We start from the raw sequence: 23,169 nt of genomic DNA, 5'->3' as shown, positions 1-23,169 counted from the left end.
TGTGCAGGACTTGAGGGGAGCAGCTATTGGAAGGGAAGAAGGATTTCTTCACATGTCATACCCGTGTCCTCATATATCACCTAATATGTCATCATGCATCATCTGGTGTGTCAATTGAGCTTTACCTCAAGAATGCTTTTTTTCTTTCAGAGAAAATATGTCTTCATTTAAAATGTACGCAGTGTCATCACCCTTGAAACATCTTTCCCAACACAATTAGTTAAGTGGCAACAGGGCTCAGCCAAAAGAATAAGGAGAGGATAAAAGTCCAAACTTGCCCAGATTTGCTCACAAGGTTAAGAACAAAGTAATTGTTGCTGGTCTAAGTCCAAGTTTAAGGAACAATAACTTATTTTGAGTAATAATATTTTTTTACTCAATGGATGAGTGAACTCTCAGTACCCTGCTCTCAGTACCCTGCTCTCAGTACCCTGCTCTCAGTACCCTGCTCTCAGTACCCTGCTCTCAGTACCCTGCTCTAGTTTCTCACAACTAGGGCCCGTAGCTTTTCCTCGACAGACCACGTGGACAAGAGAATTCCTGGTCCTACATAACCTCTGTCTTGTCCTCCCCCTACATCTTCTGATCTGGGAGCCAGACTGGAGTGATAGGGAGATCTGAGGCTGATAAAGGAGAGGAAAACAGCTGAGTTGAAGGCCTCAGTACATCTCCTCCGTGCTCTCATGCCTCATGTTCCCTTTTCCTCTCCAGGTGGTTTTTCCTACACCGTGTCAGTGCTGACCTCAGCTTCTTAGAGGCCAGCTCGTGTGTGTGTGTGTGTGTGTGTGTGTGTGTGTGTGTGTGTGTGTGTGTGTGTGTGTGTGTGTGTGTGTGTGTGTGTGTGTGTGTGTGTGTGTGTGTGTGTGTGTGTGTGTGTGTGTGTGTGTGTGTGTGTGTGTGTGCCCTCACTACAGTTACAGTACATATTTCCAAACTTATATCAAAACTAAATCAAAGCTGACAGGGCTTACAACACAAGAACAACTGAATATACTGAACCAAAAGTACTCCAATTCCTCAAGGCAAGATCCCATTGCCAGGTACGACAGACAAATTCAATGGCAGCAATGGTGTAATATGCAAATAATGCACTGTATGGACAAGCTGTGATTACGCAGCTACGCCCTTCCCTTGCTTTGTTCTCTGTGCTGGCAGGAGCATGGTGTCAATGATCTGACGTTAACTGGAAAGGAAAAGGCAAGTGTTGTGATTGATTGGATGGGATTGTAATCACAACACTCACTAATTAGATAGCATTTAGTAATGGCTTAATACATAAGCCTAGTATGACCACTGAATGCAAAATACCTGACGTATGTTCTCTGAACCACTTGTAGGTGTTTGGTGGCACCTCCGATATTGTCAGATTGGCAGTTTATGAAATCATCCATCTGAACACTGAAAAAGAACAGATAGCCAGTGACCTCCATGACACCTTCATCCATTATCTCAGACTCCAAACACCTTGACGCTTCTTTTCTCATTGCTTCTGTTCTGTTCCTTCACCACAGTCAAATCCCCTTTACCCACTTAAAATCTGCATCAGAACCAGGGAGAATGATGCAAATGCTCCCACGCTCCAGACCACATCCACCTCCTGGCCTGTTCAAATGTTGTCCTCATTCCTCATTTTACAGTGTAGAGAACACATCATTTTATAACTCACTCAGGTAGCTAGCATTCAGGCGGGTTCATGAACTGCAAGTGGAAAATGAGAGGGGGAGGAGAGGAAAGGGAAGAGAAGCCAGAAGGAGTGTAGTACTGGAGCGGTTTCAGGGCCCATCGTCATGTCAGACAGTACATCATTGGCTGTCTGCTGAACACCTGGAGGCAAAGTGCTGGGTAATTAAAGAGGGCACGGCTGCGTCTGCACGCAACCACCATTAACCCATCGCACCTCAATTGGAGCAGAGAAGGGCCAGTTGTGGGAGAGAGAGAGAGCTGCCGTGAGTGGATTAGCCCTTGACATGTCAAATATGATCAACAAACGGCTAAGCCCTGGACTAATAAAGCCTGGAATTTCCCCCCTATTACTATAAAGTGCAGGAATTTGTGTGAAGTAGAGCGACACTTGAAACCAGTTGTTTGCTTCAACAACGTAACAACAACAACAACTGTAAAGACACAGAAGGCCACAACCCAGCTAGCAAATTTGGTTCTTTGGAAGTTGTCAGAACGTATGTTTTTGGTTTCACATTGGTTGTGGAAATGAAGCCATACGTTTCTTGACGTGTAAAACAGAACAGAAGTGAAAATTTTGCCTGTTCCGGAAACGTACATTTTTTGGTTGCATAGAGGTTCTTAAAACATTTTACAAGTTTTCTTGGGAGGTTTAATTAACGCTCTGAGAATGGAAATGATAGGTTATTTGGAGGTTTTTGAATAACTTCTTTAACTTGCAATTAATGTTTGAATAACACTTTGAATAATACTGCTAGCTTATTTTTTATTATTTTTTTAATTACTCAAAGCACAGATAGGACACATGGAAATTAATATCCTTAGGCATTAATTATGCGAACACATTTATTATTTATTGTGACATCAGCGAGACTCGAACATACAGTGCCTTCAGCAGGTATTCACACCACTTGAGTTTTTCACATTTTGATGTGTTACAGCCTGAATTTAAAATGGATTAAATATTATTATTTTTCTCACCCATCTACACACAATACTCCATAATGTTCTGAGTCACACACATTTTTAGAACATTCCCAGAATGTAGTAAAAATATGACATTAAATAGAAACACATGGGAACTTGTGTGGAATCTTCTGTGGGAATTTCAGTACTCCAGTGTTACTTAATCTTCTCGCGACAATCTGAGAACATGACTTTAATCAGAGACATGAGGAAACATTATGCTGAAGTACTGAAATTCCAACAGAAGAATGTTATTTCTTAACATTCTCAGAACAATTTGAGAACATTACTGTTACATCTGCTCCTGCCACGCCATCTACTGCTCATCCTGTGTCTCCTTGACCTGCCGCCACTCCTCCCAGTGCTCTCTCCCTCTCCCTCTCTCTCTGTGTGTGTGTGATTGTGTGGGTGGAGACAGGTGTTCTGGAGTCCCCAGCAGCTGCAACCTGTTCCATAATCAAGACCTCTGCAAATACTCAGTCCTGCCACTTCGTAATCTCTGCTCAGTCAGTCTACGTTTGTAGCCATTTGTTACTATTTTGATCATGTTATCCTGTTGTGCTTGTTTTCCTTGCCTGACACGGGTTTCCTCTCCGCTACAGTTCTTCCCGCTCTGACTCTGGTCCCTGTGTGACTTGCAGAATCAATCTAAGGTTGAACTATCCTCCAACAGACACCCTTGCAGAAAGAGGGAGAGTGACAAAGAGTTGCAGACAGACATGGAATTCTGTGTTATTTAAAAGAAAATCTAACTAAGCAAGTAAGTTAAGAACTAATTCTTATTTGCAATGACGGCCTACACTGGCCAAACCTGGACGATGCTGGGCCAATTGTGCGCCGCCCTATGGGACTCCCAATCACAGCCGGTTGTGATACAGCTTGGATTTGCACCAGGGTGTCTGCAGTGACGCCTCAAGCACTGAGATGCAATGCCTTAGACCGCTGCGGGACTCTGGAGCTATGCTAATATGTTCTCACCTAGTGACAAAACAAACTGCACGCACCAGAGCTCAGACAACTCAGTACATGGCTTAGGGGTAACTTCTAGTTATCTTCCCTATCTTTACATGATGTCAGAAAATCTTAATTAATTGATTAATTACCTTCAGGGGTTCCGTTTCAACTCTCACCATTGCACCTCACTCACAGATCTGGTGTCACAAAACAAAGAGGTTTTCTGGACATACTGGAAATTCAGGCATGCAAAATAAACTATGGCTTGGAGCCAGAAAATGATCTTAAAAGGAATACATTCTCTGCAAACATAGTTACTCTTGTCACTTGATATCTCACATGGAAGGAATCTGTACATTTTCTAATCCTAATGTCTGGAAATTTTGCCAACGTGTTGATATCCATTTCTATGCATGACTCATCAGTTAACCTCATCAGAAGTTAAGTACTTCAGAGATCACTGTTTACTGAATTCTATGTTTCTGTGACTATGCAAGCAGCACTGGTGAAACTTGCCATTGGAGGTGAAGCAACATCTTCACGCAAGCCCATGGTAACATGTCTCCACCTTGAGGTAGATGGTGCTAATTGCTTATGGGAGTCAAGGTTAATTTCCATTTACCCAGTGGTGATCCAGTAAAACAACCGGACTGAGCGTTTCTGTTGCTGTGCCATCCCAGCCAAGGTTTACCTGCTTAACAGTTAATTGTCTACATCTGCTGTTTATTGAGTTTTAATATTCAAATGTAGGTTGTAATTCAGCATGTTGTTGCCACTCGTACAATGTTCTGTTGAAAAACTGTTTTAAAAAACTCTTTCCACAAGACACATATTCTGTTCAAATATTTATTTATACATTTTCAATGTACAAAATAACATAAATATAATCCTCTTTCAGAATAACAGCAATAGTAAAGCATTCAACAAATGTATACTCTTAAAAACAATATTGAACAAAATAAATGTTTAACCAATTGAAAAAATGTATTCAACTACCATTCTGTACAATGTACACTGAGTGTACAAAACATTAAGGACACCTTCCAAATATTGAGTTGCTTAAAAATCGTTCTTTAACCTGTCTCCTCCCCTTCATCTACACCGATTGAAGTGGATTTAACAAGTGACATCAATAAGGGATCATAGCTTTCACTTGGATTCATCTGGTCAGTTTATGTCATGGAAAGAGCAGGTGTCCTTAATGTTTTGTCCACTCAGTGTATGTATAAATAATATTGCATTTTCTAAATATATATACATATTTTTTTTGTTTTTAATCCAGTTCTATTTAAGTGGTACAATAAGAAAGCACCCCTTTCAATGAAACCCATCTTCACAGTAAAAGAGTATCTGTTTTAAGGCTGAAACAGTGAAACAAAAGCAGCTTCCATAGTGCATATTTTATGATAAATCTTGAATGAGTTTGAACTTTTTTTAAACTTTTTTTTGTAATGCATAAAATGAAACAGATTGGTGTTGCTACAGTAACAGAGAACCACAAAGACGCTTTTTCATCAGTGTACCAGGTCCTGGGCTGAAGACAATGAAGAAATTGAACAAAACCAACAGCAGAGGAAACCGTTAGACCTGGTTGTATCAAGGCCACATTTGGGTGGAGTTAGATAATGGAGGAACTGCATTCTCTGTGGTAACACAGACACACACACACACATGCACACACAGCAGCGGCGGTTAGTGCCCTTTCAGATTTGAGAGGACAGTCTTTTTCTTATGAGCATGGCCTTATTTCTATTTCAGCGTATTGGATGACTGTCATTTCATATTCCATTCATCCAGCTCAATGTAACATCGATAGGTTTAGGCTTCTACAAGATACTAGAATTTGCCCTATACCCACCTTGAGCCACTGGGCACAAACTGGTTGAATTAACATTGTCTCAGTGTAATTAGTCAATGTATATGTTACGTGGAAAATACATTGGATTTGAAAAAAGTCATCAACTTTTGTTTTGAGGGTGAAATTTCAACCACAGGATTATGTCATCATGGTAACCAATTTTCAACATAGACAACCCTTCTTTAAAATACAGTAAATTGAATTTGTACCTTTTTGAAACAACGTCAGATCTTCAACGTAATGTCCAATATCAGGGAAAAAACATGTCTGGGCAGCACCTCCTATTGGAGAGTTGATCTACAACTATTCCTTTGGTCTCCAATACAGGGTTTTAACCAAACCCAGCTTAGTTTTTATATTACCTACTACCAATGCGCTATTGTGAGTGATTATTCAGAGACCTCTCAATAACTAAATATATTCACTGTTGCTATCAAAGTAGTTCCAAAGGGTAGGTTTAACAGAGCAAATTAAATGTAACCACACATTATAAGTCCTATATCATCAATTATACTATTTAGGCCTATATAGCATTTGCAAAGTCAGCAACAGCTATTGTTTTAATTCAACCCAGGGTTCAAACCAAAAATGTACAATATACAGTATATGGGCCTAGGGTTTCAAGCTTTGGTTGATTTCAAATGTAATCTTCACGTTAGTCATTAATATGTTGGATTCACGTCTCCGTCTCAACCAAAAATCTAAGTTAAAGAATAGGACTAAATCAAATCAAACTTTATTTAAATTGCATTTAAAGAATAGGACTAAATGAAATCAAACTTGATTTAAATTGCATTTAAAGTTTGATTAGATTTAGTCATATTCTTTAACTTCGATTTTTGTTGTTGTTATACTTAAAAGAGAAAACTTTCCCACCCCTTTTTCGTGGTATCCAATTGGTAGTAGTTACTGTCTTGTCTCATTGCTGCAACTCCCGTATGGACTCGGGGGAGGCAAAGGTCGAGAGCCATGCGTCCTCCGAAACACAACCCAACCAAGCCACACTGCTTCTTGACACAATGCACATCCGACCTGGTCAGCGTGCACTGTGGCTGGCCCGCCACAGGAGTCGCTAGTGCGCGATGAGACAAGGATATCCCTACCAACCAAACCCTCCCTAACCTGGACGACGCTAGGCCAATTGTGCGTCGCCCCATGAGCCTCCTGGTCGCGGCAGAGCCTGTGCTCAAACCCAGAATCTCTGGTGGCACAGATGCAATGCAGTGCTAGACCACTGCGCCACCCGGGAGGCCTAACTTCGATTTTTGATGGAGATCTTCTGCTTGGATAGTTCCATCTGTGCCATTGACTTAGTCTGGCTTTAATTGCAGTTTGCTACAAATTAATAATTGATATTTGTATTTTTTTATATTTTTACTTTTATGAAACTACCTGAGTAGGAAGATCCTCCCCTTCCTGCTCTGAGGAGCCTCCACTGACACTCTCTGTCTCCGTCTCTCTGTGTCTCTCTCTCAAACACACACACAGCTACGCCTGCCCCAGGCAGCCCGTTGTGGTCTAACCGCTCGACACAGACAGGCAGGTGGTGGTGGAGCTCAGGCGGTGGCTCTTTTTGGGGGCATTGGGTGCAGGCGGGGGGCTGACAGTGAGACTCCTGATCTTATTGAAACTGTTCCTCAGACTGCTGTGCCTGATGCTCCCAGTGCTGCTGGTCTCCTTGGACACAAATGTGTCAGGGTGACAGAGGCCTGCCCTGAGGCAGCAGCAGCACAACAGGCCTGCGATGGCCTTCCTCAGCTCTGTGCTGCCCAGGGTGTAGATGACCGGGTTCAGGGCCGAGTTGATCACGGCCAGGGCGATGACCCAGTCGGCGCTGAAGAGCGGTGCGCACTGCCGCGACACACAGAAGAAGTCCACCAGCAGCAGGATGAACAGAGGCCCCCAGCAAATGATGAACACACCCACGATGGAGATGACTGTCTTTAGCAGCCCCAGGGAGCGCTTGCGGCTGCGCTGGGAGCCCACCTTGGAGCTGCTGCGCACGTGGCAGTAGATGGCGCCATAGAGCACACCGATGGCCAGCAGGATGAGGGAGAAGATGAGCAAGGAGAAGAGGATGTAGCTCTTGGAGTAGAGCGGCAGCAAGGTGGAGCAGCTCTCCAGGCTGCACACGCAGTTCCAGCCCAGCAGGGGGAGGAAGCCGATGGCGAAGGCCACGATCCAGCACAGCGCCACTAGGCCGTAGATACGATACGTCTTCCTTGCCGACTTCTGGTGCAGCGGCTTCATCATGGTGGTGTAGCGCTCCACAGCAATCAGCAGCAGGCTGAAGATGGAGGCGGCGAGGGCCACGAACAGTACCCCCTCCCTGAACAGCCACAGCGCCGGGCTCAGTCTGAATGTCTGGCTGCCCGACATCCAGATGTTGACCACGTAGGCCGCCCCGGCCAGCAGGTCGCTCAGGGTGATGTTGGCGATGCACACGTAGACCCAGCGGCGGCTGTGGAGGATCCGGGAGAGCACGGCCACTAGGACCAGCAGGTTCTCCAGGATGATGAGGACACTGATGAAGAGGGAGAGGGCCGCTGCCAAGCTCAGGCCACCCTGGCGGGGCACGCGATGCTGCAGGCGCCCTGTGTGGTTGTAGTGCTCCAGGATCACATCAATGTTAATAGCGCTGCTGTTGGTGGTGTTGCTGGCCCAGAGGTACAGATGAGAGCAGGAGGTTGAGGAGCTCAGGGAGGACAGGGCATCCATGGCTGGGTTGTGAAGGGCTTGGCAAGTCAGAAAATGGCTGGGTCGGGCTGGACAAGGCAGGACTTGGGTGAGTGTAGAACTCCTGATGTGGGCTTAGACTCAGGCTAAAACAGTCTCTCCACTGGAGCTCTGCTGTCTCACAACCCACCTAGCAAACACAGGAAGATGTTTGATATGAAAAGATGTCTGATATGCCATAATAAGTTCTAAGATGTTTGTAGTGCATGAACTGCAGGTAATGAAAATAATGTGTTTTTTGGTCAAATTGCATTGCTTATAAATGTATTGTGAAAAGCTGAAAGAAATCCCCCAAAATACAACAAATGTTTAGACAGTGAGATAAGACATTTTGTCAGTTGACTGACATGGATTCTCATCATAAAACTGCATGCCTCCACTAGCAGGCATTAGGGACATTTAAACCTCTGTGGTGCTATTTAAACCACCATGTGGTTAGTTGAGAGGAGCAGCCAGCTGTTACCAGGAAGGGGATTTAAATCTGCACGTGAAGTCAACATCTTTGAAAGTTTGAAAACAACTATTTCCAAATCCCTGTTAGTAGTAACGACTGAAAAACAAAATCCTATTCTCCCAAAATTGAAAAGTATGAACTGTTTTCCCCTCTGGAGTGAAATAAAAAGTACCTTATTACATTTATAACTTTTGTTCATTTTTAGATTTTATAATACAATTTCCCTTTACATTTCTAAATGTTCTTTTAGGAATAATTAGTGTTACAATTTGTTGCATGGGAGCAAAAGCTTGTACATGACCGCAAATGCTTTGCATATTTACTGCTACAGTTAAATGTGACTATACACCTGGCTCTCCATCCCAATCATTATCTAATTGTATAATTTCATATGAATAGGCTAACACATCACGACAAATGTTGTATCCTTTTGATTTTAACACAATAAACACTTGAAGAACAAATGTTACTTACTGGCGCAGAGATGCTGTTGGTAGTGATGTGGTGTGTGGACAGCCATCCCCTGTGTGGGCTGGTAGTGCAGATGTGTTCTACTCTATAGAAGCAATGAGGAAGGAAGCCCTACACTCAGAAGGTTACTCACATGGCACCACACCCAAAGCGACCAACACACACATGAGAAGCAAGAGGTTATTGACACTGATGGGGTGTTTCATCACTGGCCAAAAGAAAACACACCAATTGTGAAATGCTTCAGAACGTGATTATTCATAGATGGATGCCACCCAATCAACGTGTTAATTGCTAAATAGATATAGCCTAATCCACACTTGCATAAGGTTACCACAGTTTTGTTTTTTAAATATATACATTCTATATATTTTCCCCCCTGTAATTTTCCACATGTCAAGGTCAGACTTAATCTCACTGATGTAAACACTTTTCCCATCCACTACTTGCGCCCTGCTTTTGACCGCTGCAATATTTTAATCCTATTGCTCAAGTTGCCTCATGATGATTACGGGAAGAGACTTTCATAATGTTTTCATGGTACATGTATGTCGAAGTGGTTGGACCATGATGTTTTCTAGGATGTGTTGCAAGATACTTTTTCTACTAGGAGGGCATCAGGCCAGTATTTACAGTTGAAGTCGGAAATGTACATACACTTAGGTTGGAGACTTTGTGCATCACACAAGTAATTTTTCCAACAATTGTTTACAGACAGATTATTTCACTTATAACTCACTGTATCACAATTCCAGTGGGTCAGAAGTTTACAGAAAATTATGTCATGGCTTTAGAAGCTTCTGATAGGCTAATTGACATAATTTGAGTCAATTGGAGGTGTACCTGTGGATGTATTTCAAGGCCTACCTTCAAACTCAGTGCCTCTTTGCTTAACATCATGGGGAAATCAAAAGAAATCAGCCAAGACCTCAGAAAAAAAATTGTAGACCTCCACAAGTCTGGTTCATCCTTGGGAGCAATTTCCAAACACCTGAAGGTACTATGTTCATCTGTACAAACAATAGTAGGCAAGTATAAACACCACTGGACCACGCAGCCGTCATACCGCTCAGGAAGGAAACGCATTCTGTCTCAGAGATGAACGTACTTTGGTGCGAAAAGTGCAAATCAATCCCAGAACAACAGCAAAGGACCTTGTGAAGATGCTGGAAGAAATGGGTTCAAAAGTATCTATATCCACAGTAAAACGAGTCCTATATCGACATAACCTGAAAGGCCGCTCAGCAAGGAAGAAGCCACTGCTCCAAAACCGCCATGAAAAAGCCAGACTATGGTTTGCAACTGCACATGGGGACAAAGATCGTACTTTTTGGAGAAATGTCCTCTGGTCTGATGAAACAAAAATAGAACTGTTTGGCCATAATGACCATCGTTATGTTTGGAGGAAAAAGGGGGAAGCTTGCAAGCCGAAGAACACCATCCCAACCGTGAAGCACGGGGGTGGCAGCATCATGTTGTGGGGGTGCTTTGCTGCAGGAGCGACTGGTGTACTTCACAAAATAGATGGCATCATGAGGATGGAAAATGATGTGGATATATTGAAGCAACATCTTAAGACATCAGACAGGAAGTTAAAGCTTGGTCGCAAATGGGTCTTCCAAATGGACAATGACCCCAAGCATAAATTGTGACATAATGGCTTAAGGACAACAAAGTCAAGGTATTGGAGTATTGGAGTTGCCATCACAAAGCCCTGACCTCAATCCTATAGAAAATTTGTGGGCAGAACTGAAAAAGCGTGTGCGAGCAAGGAGGCCTACAAACCTGACTCAGTTACACCAGCTCTGTCAGGAGGAATGGGCCAAAATTCACCCAACTTATTGTGGGAAGCTTGTGGAAGGCTACCCGAAACGTTTGACCCAAGTTGAACAATTTAAAGGCAATGCTACCAAATACTAACTGAGTGTATGTAAACTTCTGACCCACTGGGAATGTGATAAAATAAAAGCTGAAGTAAATCATTCTCTCTACTATTATTATTTGGGGTTTTAGGCTGGGTGTCTGTACAGCACTTCGAGATATTAGCTGATGTACGAAGGGCTATATAAAATAAACTTGATTGATTGATTGATTCTGACATTTCACATTCTTAAAATAAAGTGGTGATCCTAACTGACCTAAGACAGGGGATTTTTACTAGGATTAAATGTCAGGAATTGTGAAACTGAGTTTAAATGCATTGGCTAAGGTGTATGTAAACTTCCGACTTCAACTGTATTTTTGGATTCCCATAAGCCGACTCCAATGGCAATATCTAGTCTTACGGGGGTCCGACACATAACGAAAAAGACAACACAGACAGAAGAATTGACAATTTACATTAATTTAAAAACATTAACATGTAGTGTGTGTGTGTGTATCTATCAGTTACACATACATGTCAGTACATAAACACAACAAATAGGTCACATGGGGTAGAGGTGTTGCTTTATTTGTTTTTTTTAAACCAGGTTTGCTGTTCACTTGCGCTATGTAAGATTGAAGGGAGTTCCATGCACTCATGGCTCTGTATAATACTGTACATTTCCTTTTTGTTCTGAACCTGGGGACTGTGAAAATACCCCTGGTGGCATTTCTGGTGGGGTAAGTGTGTGTCAGTGCTGTGTGTATGTTGACTATTAAAAAACATGAGCTGGCGCACACCCAGAGAAAATTATTTTAATGGCGAATAAACTATAAGCTATAAAAATAGTCACGCACTCTATATATAAACTCCCAGTAATTTATTGGGTAAATTACCAATGTTTTGGCATCACTGTGCCTTCTTCTGGGTCTGAATGTTGACTATGCAAACAATTTGGAATTTCCAACACATTGTTTCTTATAAAAACAAGAAGTGATGCAGTCAGTCTTTCCTCAACTCTGAGCCAAGAGAGACTGGCATGCATAGTATTAATATTAGACCTCTGATTACAATGAAGAGCAAAACGTGCCGCTCTGTTCTGGGCCAGCTGCAGCTTAACTAGGTCCTTCTTTGCAACACTTGACCATATGACTGGACAGTAATCAATTTAAGATAAAACTAGAGCCTGCAGACCTCTCAGCAAAAAAGAATAATGACATGAAGAAAACAGGAACCTTCTGATCAGATCTGTAAAGGGACCCTCCCTTTGGTTTCTCTACTACAGAGGTACAGCTATGGTTTCACACATCACTTCACCCAGCCGTGCCAGACCATACTCCTGCCATAAAGACCTACTTGGTCTACCCAGTGGGCCCCAACCACTTACCATAAGTGGCTAAAGACATCACACACTCAGTAGTCAAAAATATCACTACTGATAAAAAAGAAACACCATCCCATTTGCTGGCTCTACATTCCAGCATTTTGGATTTGAGATCAGATGTTTTGTATGAGGCGACAGTACAGAATGTCACCTTTTATTTGAGGATATTTTCATACATATCTGTTTTACCATTTAGAAATGAAAGAACTTTATATATCTAGTCCCCCCCCCCCCATTTGAAGGTGTCATAAGTATTTTGTAAGTATTTAGTGTATTAAAGTAGTAAAAAGTTTAGTATTTGGTCCCATATTCCTAGCACTCTCCAAACTTGTTGGATGCATTTTCTGTTTCTTTTGGTTGTGTTTCAGATTATTTTGTGCTCAATAGGAACTAAATGGTGAATAATGTAGTGTAATATTGAGGTCACTATTATTGTAAATAAGAATAGGTTTCTGAACACTTCTACATTATTGTGGATGCTACCATGATTACAGATAGTCCTGAATTAATTAATGTTGGGGGTGTGAGCTTTGTGAAACCCAGCACACAAAGATGATCAATCTGAAAATCTTCTCAATCTAGTGATGCTACAAAAAATTAAATAGAAAATAACCGCATCCTTAGGTGACAACAACACACCCAGAACTGTTGAAAAGACAGTCTCTGAAAATACCACTAAAACCACAATGTGGTTAGCTTACAAGGAAACTGTAACTATGAAATTGTTTACCTTCTTTCCCCAACATTCTATTTGACCTTTAAAGCTAGAGTCCTTAATTGAAACAAGTGGTCTCACTGCCTCTATTTTGGTACAAAGCTGAGGGATGGGCCTGGAGAAATATGGCCATTCTTAAGGTCATAGACCATCCATGATATCAGAATTATAGTTTTAAAAATGTTTTGAGGCTATACAGTGTTTGTTTACATTGTTTACAAACATTGGAGCTTATATTTTGGGTTCTGATGGGGTATGACAGTTGAACTAAGCTCATGAGGCATTTATAAGTTATATTCTTCAAAAATCAATGGGTACATAGTATTAATTTAAAATAAAATGGATGTAGCAACTCTAATAATTATATTTTTAGGTTGTGAAACATATACAGTATGGGCAGTATGCCAAATAGAGTCGACAAGTTGCCCTTAAACCACAGATACAGCAGGATATGGTTATATTTTTGGAGGTAGGGTAATCTGATGCTAGATATTTTGTTAAGACCAAATTCTACCTCAATTGAGCATTTATGTGACAGATGCATTTCGGTTGATGACCTACTAAGGACATTCAAGGTCAATGCTTCATTCAGTTACCAATGATATAGTTTTAGTTGCACTGAAGCTAATGGTCTTCCTCAATAAATAAATCACATAACAGTTTACACCTACTGTAGGTCAATTACTGTTGATATATGGGGCAAGTAGTATTATCCCACAGACTTCTATAAAGATCTAACCCGATACTAATTGTTGTCTGGGAAGAGCTGCATCAACACCTGTTGGTCATTTAATAAAATTGCATCTACTACTCCAGACACAAAGTTGTAAGTGTGCGATCTTCTTTCTTCTTCTCTAGTATAATGGTGTTCACACAAATGTAATGTCCATTTCGCCACCTACTGTACGGGTAGTAAACTGTTGGGGGGATGATGTCATAGAAAGAAAAAATATACATTTTAAAATAACATCCCACTCCTTCAGTCACAGTCCATTCCAAATCAAATCTCTACAAAGGCACAGGGGCCTGGGAAGCGGGAACATCTTAATTCACTATTACCTGCAATGCTTCGGCTGTTAATTCCTGCAGGACCCAAAAACCTTTCATCCGCACCTACAATTATGTCCAGTTTCTTAGACTTCTTGTTTGGGCAGTACAATGAATCACCTGCAAAATAATTGCCACAAAAACCACCTTCTTCACAATCACTAGCTATGCTTGCATTAAGTTGTCCAGTGATTTTTTTTGTCGACATTTAGAATGTTTGCATAGAAAATAGATGCAACAATTGCCTGCTAGGGTGCGTTTCCATTTAACTATCTTGTGTTGGTAAAAACAGCTGGGTGTAATGACATCAGACCCAGGGCTGTATCCCAGCCATTATAACCTTGGCTGCTGTAGGGTCATTCACCTCAATCGATCTACAAACACATAGCCTACTAGCTATACAATTGTAATGTTGTACCCCTGAAAAGGGGAAATATGATAAATAATTCACACTGACATGTAGCATCAGTGATGAAACAAAAATGTATGACATTTTTTAACTGTATTGTTTCCATGTTAATGTAGACCTATAGGGAAGATAGGCCATGTGGAGATGTTCATATTGAAACATTTCCAACTTGTTTGTTAAGATTAGCAAAGATTTTCTCAGAGGACCCCACCTGGGGTCCGACCCCAAGTTTGGGAACCACTGTACTAACCTCTGCTTGCTTCCTCTCGCTCTGTCTCTGCTTCCTCCTGCATGCATTGAAGCCTGCCTCAGCCTCACCACTGAGCGTCACATCACGTCTGTGTCAGTAGCTTACTCTCTGTAAAGCAAAGTTATGAAAATTTAGTCGCATATTTTTGCTTCTGCTGAGGTAGGCTCCGTTTAACGTTAGCTTCCTACTTCATCCTTCAAATTAGGAAAAAATACCAATGTCCGGACCTTGGTGTCCTCATATGTAGTTACCGCCATGCTTCTTCTTCTTCTTATTAATCAGCTCGCCTCGCACTCGCTGTCAACGCGTGCAGGCAGCCTCCATTCCGCACACACAGCATGATGGCACCGGCTGTTCCGGACGACTGTGTGATCACGCTCTCCGTAGCCGATGTGAGCAAGACCTTTAAACAGGTAAATATTCACAAGGCCGCGGGGCCAGAAGGATTACTATGATGTGTCCTCAGAGCATGCGCGGACCAACTGGCAAGTGTCTTCACTGACATTTTCAATCTCTCCCTGACCAAGTCTGTAATTACCTACATGTTTCAAGCAGACCACCATAGTCCCTGTGCCCAAGGAAGCAAAGGTAACCTGCCTAAATGACTACCGTCAGTCGCGATGAAGTGCTTTGAAAGGCTGGTCATGGCTCACATCAACACCATCATCCTGGAAACCCTAGACCCACTCCAATTCGCATACCGCCCCAACAGATCCATAGATGATGCAATCTCAATTTCACTCCAAACTGCCCTTTCCCACGTGCTGTTCATTGACTACAGCTTAGCGTTCAACATCATAGTGCCCACAAAGCTCATCACTATGCTAAGGACCCTGGAACTAAGCACCTCCCTCTTCAACTGGATCCTGGTCTTCCTGATGGGCTGCCCCCAGGTGGTGAGGGTAGGCAACAACACATCTGCCACCCTGATCCTCAACATGGGAGCCCTCAGGGGTGCGTGCTTAGTCCCCTCCTGTACTCCCTGTTCACCCACGACTGCGTGGCCAAGCACGACTCCAAATCAAATCAAATTTTATTTGTCACGTGATCCGAATACAACAGTTGCAGACCTTACAGTAAAATGCTTACTTACAAGCCCTTAACCAATAATGCAGTTTTAAGAAAAAAAGTGTTGAGAAAGTATTTACTAAAATAAACTGAAGTTAAAAAAATAAAATAAAAAAATCTATATTAAAAATAAGAAAAATAACAAAAAATTAAGGAGCAACAATAAAATAACAGAAGCAATGCTATATACAGGGGGTACCAGTACAGTGTCAATGTGCGGGGGCACAGGTTAGTCGAGGTACATGTATGTGTACATGTAGGTATGGGTAAAGTGACTATGCATAGATAATAAACAGCGAGTAGCAGCAGTGTAAAAACAAAGGGGGGAGGGGTGTCAATGCTAATAGTCCAGGTGTCCATTTGATTAATTGTTCAGCAGTCTTATGGCTTGGGGGTAGAAGGTGTTAAGGAGCCTTTTGGACCTAGACTTGGCGCTCTGGTACCACCCCCATTTTTATGCTGCTGCTACTCTCTGTTTATTATCCATGCACTTTACCTCTACCTACATGTACAAATTATCTCGACTAACCTGTACCCCACACATTGACTCGGTACCATTACCCCAGTACAGTGTCAATTACCCCCTGTATATCGCCTCATTATCGTTATTTTATTGTGTTTTTAAACTTTAGTATATTTAGTAAATATTTTCTTAACTCTTTTTCTTAAAACTGCATTGTTGGTTTAAGGGCATGTCATTTCACAGTAAGGTCTACTACACCTGTTTTATTCGGCGCATGTGACAAATAACATTGTTTTGAACACACCCATGGCCCAAACTGGGGAGAGGATGAATGAACAAGGAAGTTGAGCAATTTAAGATGTATGTGTAAATATTGTGACAAATGTGATTTTATAGCCTAGAATATAATGACCAAAAAATCGAAAAACACCCATTTTCAAATAAATAATCATCCCGAAGCGAAGGTGTATGTCTGACTGCCCGCAGCATGAAACATGCTGACCGTCGAGCATCCCGCGGTAATGCAGCCCGCTACCCCTATTCAATGGCCAGGCTACCCCAGTGAAAAATTCATGGCACCGCTGCTGAGCAGAACTGCGGTGTTCTAAGAGGCAGGCTAAAGGATTTGCTCATTGGTGGTGGCGGTATTAAGACAAATAAAAATACTTGGCTATCAAACAACCCAGTTTTTTTTTAAATAGGCATACATTTATGGGCAGGCAAATTAGCCTACTTCTATATGCGTGTCGAGGATGCTTGATTACACTCAACATGCAATAGGTTTTCATTGACGCAGGTTAATTCGACAGAACCAATGTCGCCCCAAAAAATCATTGTGATATGTGTAATGGAAATGGCAGATAAAGGAGACATTTTCTAAATATCAACCAAAATCGTATAATTTTCTTTTCTCGACGGGTGGAGTTTTCTTTGGTGGAACTTTCTTTATTGCGATAAATGAGGGAAACGGTGTTTTTCGAATAAACGATGATTGCCGAATAGCTTCCTTTTGAAGGTACGTGATGTCATCACGTAACTATAAACTCAAGACGTCTGCTTGCCACATTTTTTTTTTCAACTGTAAAAAGTATGTTTATTTGCAGGACAAGGACTGTCCTAACTTTCAAGAATGCCTGAAAGTTTCACCATGGCGATATTTTTGGCACGTCATAATTATTAGAATATGCCACAAATTAGTCAATTCATTATTGCATTATATAGCCTCTAGTCTTCCGCGGGCTATAGGCCTACCTGAGACATGATAACAAGTAACTTTTTTTGGGGGGGGGTAATTTATGTATTGTTTTGGTTCGGGTTAATATAAATATTGCTCCCGTTGATCAAAGATCAGAACTCTTATATTTTTTTGATGTGTTTGTGTTCTAATCGCGCTGCCTCTACGAACGAGTAGAATCATGAACTGTGCTTTGTTCGCCAGTGTCCCCAGATTTACCTCCCGGTTTGTATTTTTTGCGTCACATTCATTATTTCAAAGTCTGACTCTCGTTGCACAGGCGGAGAGCCTGGCGTGAAAGGAACTTCCCTAGCTCCCAGTCGAGATGTCGGACAAAATGCCATTTTAAAACCGTCCCGTGACTCCTGCGGTGTCTACCGACATCCCCCAAACAAAAACCGACCCTCGGAGAATGAATGCACAACTGGTAAATAAATAGTCACTTCTCAACACGTCATTTCGTTGGCTAGCTGCCAGCAGTGATTTCTACTGCAGCGATGTTGAAGGGCTCTGGCTAGAATTGCTGTTAGCCAGCTCGAAGGATGAAGTAAAAAGCAAACGTTAAACGAAGCCTACTTCAGCAGGAGCAAAAATACCCTACTAAGTTATCATAACTGCTTTACATAGAGTAGTGTACTGAGACAGATGAGATGTGGTGAGGCTGGCTGCAATGCATGCAGAGGAGACCGAGAGAGGTTAGTAGGATACAGTGGTTCGCAAACTAGTGGTCTGGCCCGTTGTGGGATCCTCTGAGAAAATCTTTACTAATTTTATCAAACAAGTTAGGAACTTTCAATTTTGTTTTCAAAATGAACATCTCCACATGGTCTATCTTCCCTATAGGCATACATTAACATGCAACCAATATAATACATTAACATGCAACCTATATAAAATTGTGCAAACATTGCTTTATTTTAGGCTATATGTGTATGTAGCCTACCCTACTGTGTGAGAAGCTGCATGGAAGAATTCCAATGTCTATAGAAATGGCAGACATTTTTTTTTTCTCCTTTCATTGTCAGCAAAAATGTTGGCCTTATGCCTATATGACTGGAGACATTAGCAGAATATTTTTAATACGACAAAAAATACAGAGTAGCCTGGCACTGACGGGTAGAAGCCTCTCCGCAATAGGCCATTCCTCTTCTCGTGAAATCCCAGGAAAAGCTATAGGCTACAAAAGTTACAGTACATTTTGATATATTTTTTATACAATGCCTATTGGGGAAAGGATCAGGCTTGCTCTGCCTAATTGCAAAATGTAAAACAGGCCTACAGCATAGGGGCATGTAGGGGAAAGTTGAGGAGAGAAAGCGCATTGGTGTGATCACTTTTGGCAGGTTATGATAACATTGTTGCACTGATGCGTTGCAAATAGTTGCACAGGACAGACAGAGATGAGCTCAATGAAAAAGACCCAAAGTAATTGACAACCATTCGAAAAATGGAAATCACTTGCAAACCACTTGAGCAATGAGGCAATGACATGCTGTAAAAGATATGCAGGCTAAACAGCGTTTGTTGTTGAATTACTACATTTAAATACAAGTTACTATTCTTTTTCATTAGGCCTACATATATTGTACATTGAAGTAGTACTTGCAGTTGTCACTGACAGTGAACACACCCTGAAAGCACTGAATGGTCTGAACCAGTGTGCGTTAGAGATCTTATGAATGGTTTTGTTACCACATTAATAGGCAGCGTGCAGTAGGATGCGTTGATCAGTTGAGTGACAGGTGTAGGACTAGAATGATAAACAATCAACTTTCCTCTGTGGATGCTTTTTATAGTTATGTAGCCTATAGTTGATCATTATAGTTATTGGCTTGGTGGATGGCCCTTAACTCTGACACAACTAACGTTATTATCACAACATAACTAGCCTACTAGTAGGTCTAGCTCACATTAATGAATTCAAATCCATCACTTCCATTGTTTGGCTGTGGCCATAGCAACGTTTGAAAATTAGGTGGATACTAAACAAGTTAAATGTATTTCACACACATTGCTACATGTAGCTTTCTTGGACACTGGGTCCCCTCATTTCCCACGCCGAATAGCCTGAAGCCACAGGGCTCTTCTTGCAGGCTCTATTTCCCTACATTGGAGCATTGCGAAGCGTAGGTTGGGATTTTTGACCTGGTTACATGTACATTAAACACAGTTTTTCGGCATGTTCTGTTATTCTGTATAACAAAAAATGTATGACGAAGTTGGCTCTTTTACACTGGGGTTCAATGGGAATGAATGTTTGTTTTCCACAATTTCTGAGCGGGGTCGAGGGGAATTCCTTATTATTATGTGAATTGCGACTCAGTATATAGAGTACAACAGTATGAGTCATAATACCCATAAAACCTAAAGGTCAAACAAGGAAATGTTTCCAACTGTTTTTCCACCATTCAATTTTCCCATAAGGGATTTTAGAAATGCTTAAAAAAAGGGCTGTGTTTTGTAAATCTATCTAGGACAAGGGGATTTTTATCAATATACTGAACAAAAATATAAACGCAACATGCAACAATTCAAAAGATTTTGCTGAGTAAAGAAATCAGTCAGTTGAAATAAATAAATTAGGCCCTAATCTATGCATTCCACATGACTGGGCAGGGGCGCAGCCATGGGTGGGAGGGCATAGGCCCACACACTTGGGAGCCAGGCCCACACACTGGGGACAGAAATACTCCTCAGTTTCCACAGCTGTCTGGGTGACTGGTCTTAGACGATCCCGCATGTGAAGAAGCCGGAAGTGGAGGTCCTGGGCTGGCGTGTTTACACGTGGTCTACGGTTGTAAGGCCAGTTGGACATACTGCCAAATTCTCTAAAATGATGTTGGAGGTGGATAATGGTAGAGAAATTAACATTTAATTCTCTGGCAACAGCTCTGGTGGACATTCCTGCAGTCAGCATGCCAATGGCACGCTCCCTCAAAACTTGAGACATCTGTATCATTGTGTTGTGTGGCAAAATTTTAGAGTGGCCTTTTATTGTCAGTATATATTCGCCTGTGCCAAAAAAATGAAATGCTAATTAACTGCTAATGTGGCTATCATAAAGAACTACAAATGCCATAATGATCTGGACAAGACTGACAAATCAGGGCAATGGTAAGAATGAACTATCTAATGTTTGCTAAATGTAGTAATGAATAAATTGGCAACATTTAAATGGACAATTCTGTGAGCTTTAAATTGACACCACCAGTTAGCAAAGGTGAGAGAGATTTACATGGTTATCAAAACGTCACGCCAGGGTAAGCCTTATTAAGTAGGGAGGCACCGATATGACATTTTTGGCCAATACCGATATCTGATATTTTCCTTGCCAAAAGAAATTATACCGATATTAAATTTTTTTGCAGCATTTTAAGCATTCTAGTACAGTTAAATAGTTGAAACACACACACACACACACTGACCAAAAGTTATTTTGTTGGCATTTACATATGTCACTATTACTAGTAAAACATAATCAAAACCAATTTCTTTCACTTACCTGCTGTGCTGTTTCGTTGTTCATTTGTTCAGTCTCAACCAGGATTTCATCATATATGTCAAGCAGTGAAGTTTCAGCTCTCTTTTCGTGGCTTCTCTTCCTCTGTGCGCACTGTCAGTGTGTCCGTTTCCATCTTGTCCAGCTGTGTTTGTAACATTTCACTTAAACCCTGTTTCTTGTCTGCATCGAAGTAGCAGTCCTTGTACCTAGCATCGAGCATGGTGGTGACACAGTAAAAGAGGCTCAGAGAGAATGCTCCCGAATCACTTGTTCACAGCCTCTAGTAGAGTACTTTTCCAGCCGACGGTCTGTGTTGGTATTTTTGTTGAGCAGGCGTTTCAATGCCATGACAGAGGGTATCACGTCTGCTGCAGACACATTTGAGCTTATTTCTCGAGTCAGTTGTTCGAATGGAGCTAGGAGTGTTCATGTTTCAAACATCTCAAATGCCATTGAAATGGCAGCAGCGGTATGAGAACCAGCACATTCTTGAGCATGCAATACAGCTTTCCTCAGTACGAAATCCTCATGGACCCACTGTGCTGTCAGACTCATAATGCTCATGTGGCTGACATCGCTGGTCCAAATGTCAGTCGTGAAGCTAATAGCAGTGACGCCCATAGCAAGTAGCTCATGGATGTGAGTTTCAACAATACTGTATAACAACACTTGAAAAATAGCACCTACTTGGTGTAATATTCATATGTGTAAACATACTGAATTGTAATTGGATGCATTTTACCGCCATATCATACTGTGCTATGATTGGTTAAGACCACCCAAATGGTTAGGTGATGGTCAGTTTGATCCTGGTTGGCGATACGTTAACATGCCAGTTATAGCTAGCTAATAAAGAGCTACGTTGAGAAATATCCTGTAGTACTGCATTTTATTATTTTGTACAAAGCGTGCAAAACAAGACACTTGGTAGTGTGTACCGGTGCCTGACCAGTCGGCGAAAGCCGCCAACATCCACGACAGAGAACGATAGATTGTCAAGGGCAATGAATTCCATTATCTTGGCGTTAATGGATTTCGCCTTTGAGTTGTCTCGCTGAAATTTTCTTACTCTTTCAAATGACTGCTCGACTTGTTGACTGCTAGATCCACACAGCAGACATTGTGGGCTAGGTTAGGAATGCTGTTGAATGTGTAGCGCTATATTTTTTGTGGCGTCACTACGTCATCTACCTACGTTATATATGTATGCACGTCAGCTTTGACATCGGTTTTGCACATCGGCATTGAACTATACATCGGGCCGATGCTGATGTTGGCATTTTTAGCCAATATCGGAGAATTCTTACTAATATATTGTGCATTCCTAATTTTCAGTGTTTCTAAAATTCCCAATGGGGGAAAATTCATGATGGAAAAACGATTGGAACCATTTCCCTGTTTGACCGCTATGTTTTCTGAGTATTGAGGTTACAGGGTTAAGGGTTAGGTTTAAAATCACATTTTAAGAGAAATTGTAGAAATCGGCGGTGTACGACCAACACCACCGAAGTGAAACACCAGCGTAATAGTTGCATCCATTTATCTCTACCAGACAAATAAAAGACAAATCAAACTAAGTCGGTTTGCACTTTCGTTTGTGATGTTACAACTGTACTCAAAGTGCATCACTCATCTAATATCTGTAGAGGGCGCTGAGCAATTTCATTTTTGGTGCAACAGTGCTTTGTATGGAATATCGCTTGCAGTTTTTTCTCAACTTTTCCCACCGCGCGTTGCCCGCTAGAGAGAACCGTTCTCCTAGCAGCAGGATATTATGATGAAAGCACAATCGGGAATGATCTTTTCTAAATAAGAGTCCCCATGCAAAGACATGCTAAACTGAGAATATCTAGAATATCTTTTTTTTAGCACTTTAGTGCAATACTACTGTTTTTCACAGCATTGCAACCAGTGGTTTAAACACACCCCAAAAAACTACTTAAGTAGTACTTTAAAGTATCTGTACTTTACTATTTATATTTTTGACAACTTATACTTTGACTTCATTACATTTCTTAAGAAAGCCATGTAATTTTTACTCAATATATTTTCCCTGACACCCAAAAAATCTTGTTACATTTTGAAGGACAGGAAAAGAGTCCAATTCACGCGCT

At 41.5% G+C, this 23,169-nt stretch overlaps 2 protein-coding genes across 2 annotated transcripts in view; one reads left to right on the top strand and one right to left on the bottom strand.

The window, feature by feature from the left end:
- Window positions 1-4,432: 4,432 nt before the first annotated feature.
- LOC139540890 (sphingosine 1-phosphate receptor 4-like) lies at window positions 4,433-9,259 on the bottom strand. Its single transcript, XM_071344927.1, has 2 exons — window positions 9,123-9,259; window positions 4,433-8,324 (listed from the first exon to the last, which is right to left on the bottom strand). Exon 2 carries the CDS (start codon window positions 8,174-8,176, stop codon window positions 6,977-6,979), a length of 1,200 nt encoding a protein of 399 aa, XP_071201028.1. The 5' UTR covers window positions 8,177-8,324; window positions 9,123-9,259; the 3' UTR covers window positions 4,433-6,976.
- An 8,602-nt stretch (window positions 9,260-17,861) lies between these two features.
- LOC139540882 (unconventional myosin-IXb-like) overlaps window positions 17,862-23,169 on the top strand; it is a 101,621-nt gene continuing 96,313 nt past the window's right edge. Inside the window, exon 1 of the mRNA XM_071344909.1 lies at window positions 17,862-17,980. The gene's annotated coding sequence lies outside the window, so the exon portion shown is untranslated. The remainder of the gene's footprint in view (window positions 17,981-23,169) is intronic.

Source organism: Salvelinus alpinus, chromosome 16 (assembly GCF_045679555.1).
Source record: "Salvelinus alpinus chromosome 16, SLU_Salpinus.1, whole genome shotgun sequence".
Taxonomy (NCBI): domain Eukaryota; kingdom Metazoa; phylum Chordata; class Actinopteri; order Salmoniformes; family Salmonidae; genus Salvelinus; species Salvelinus alpinus.
This window is presented reverse-complemented; position numbering and strand designations above follow the sequence as displayed.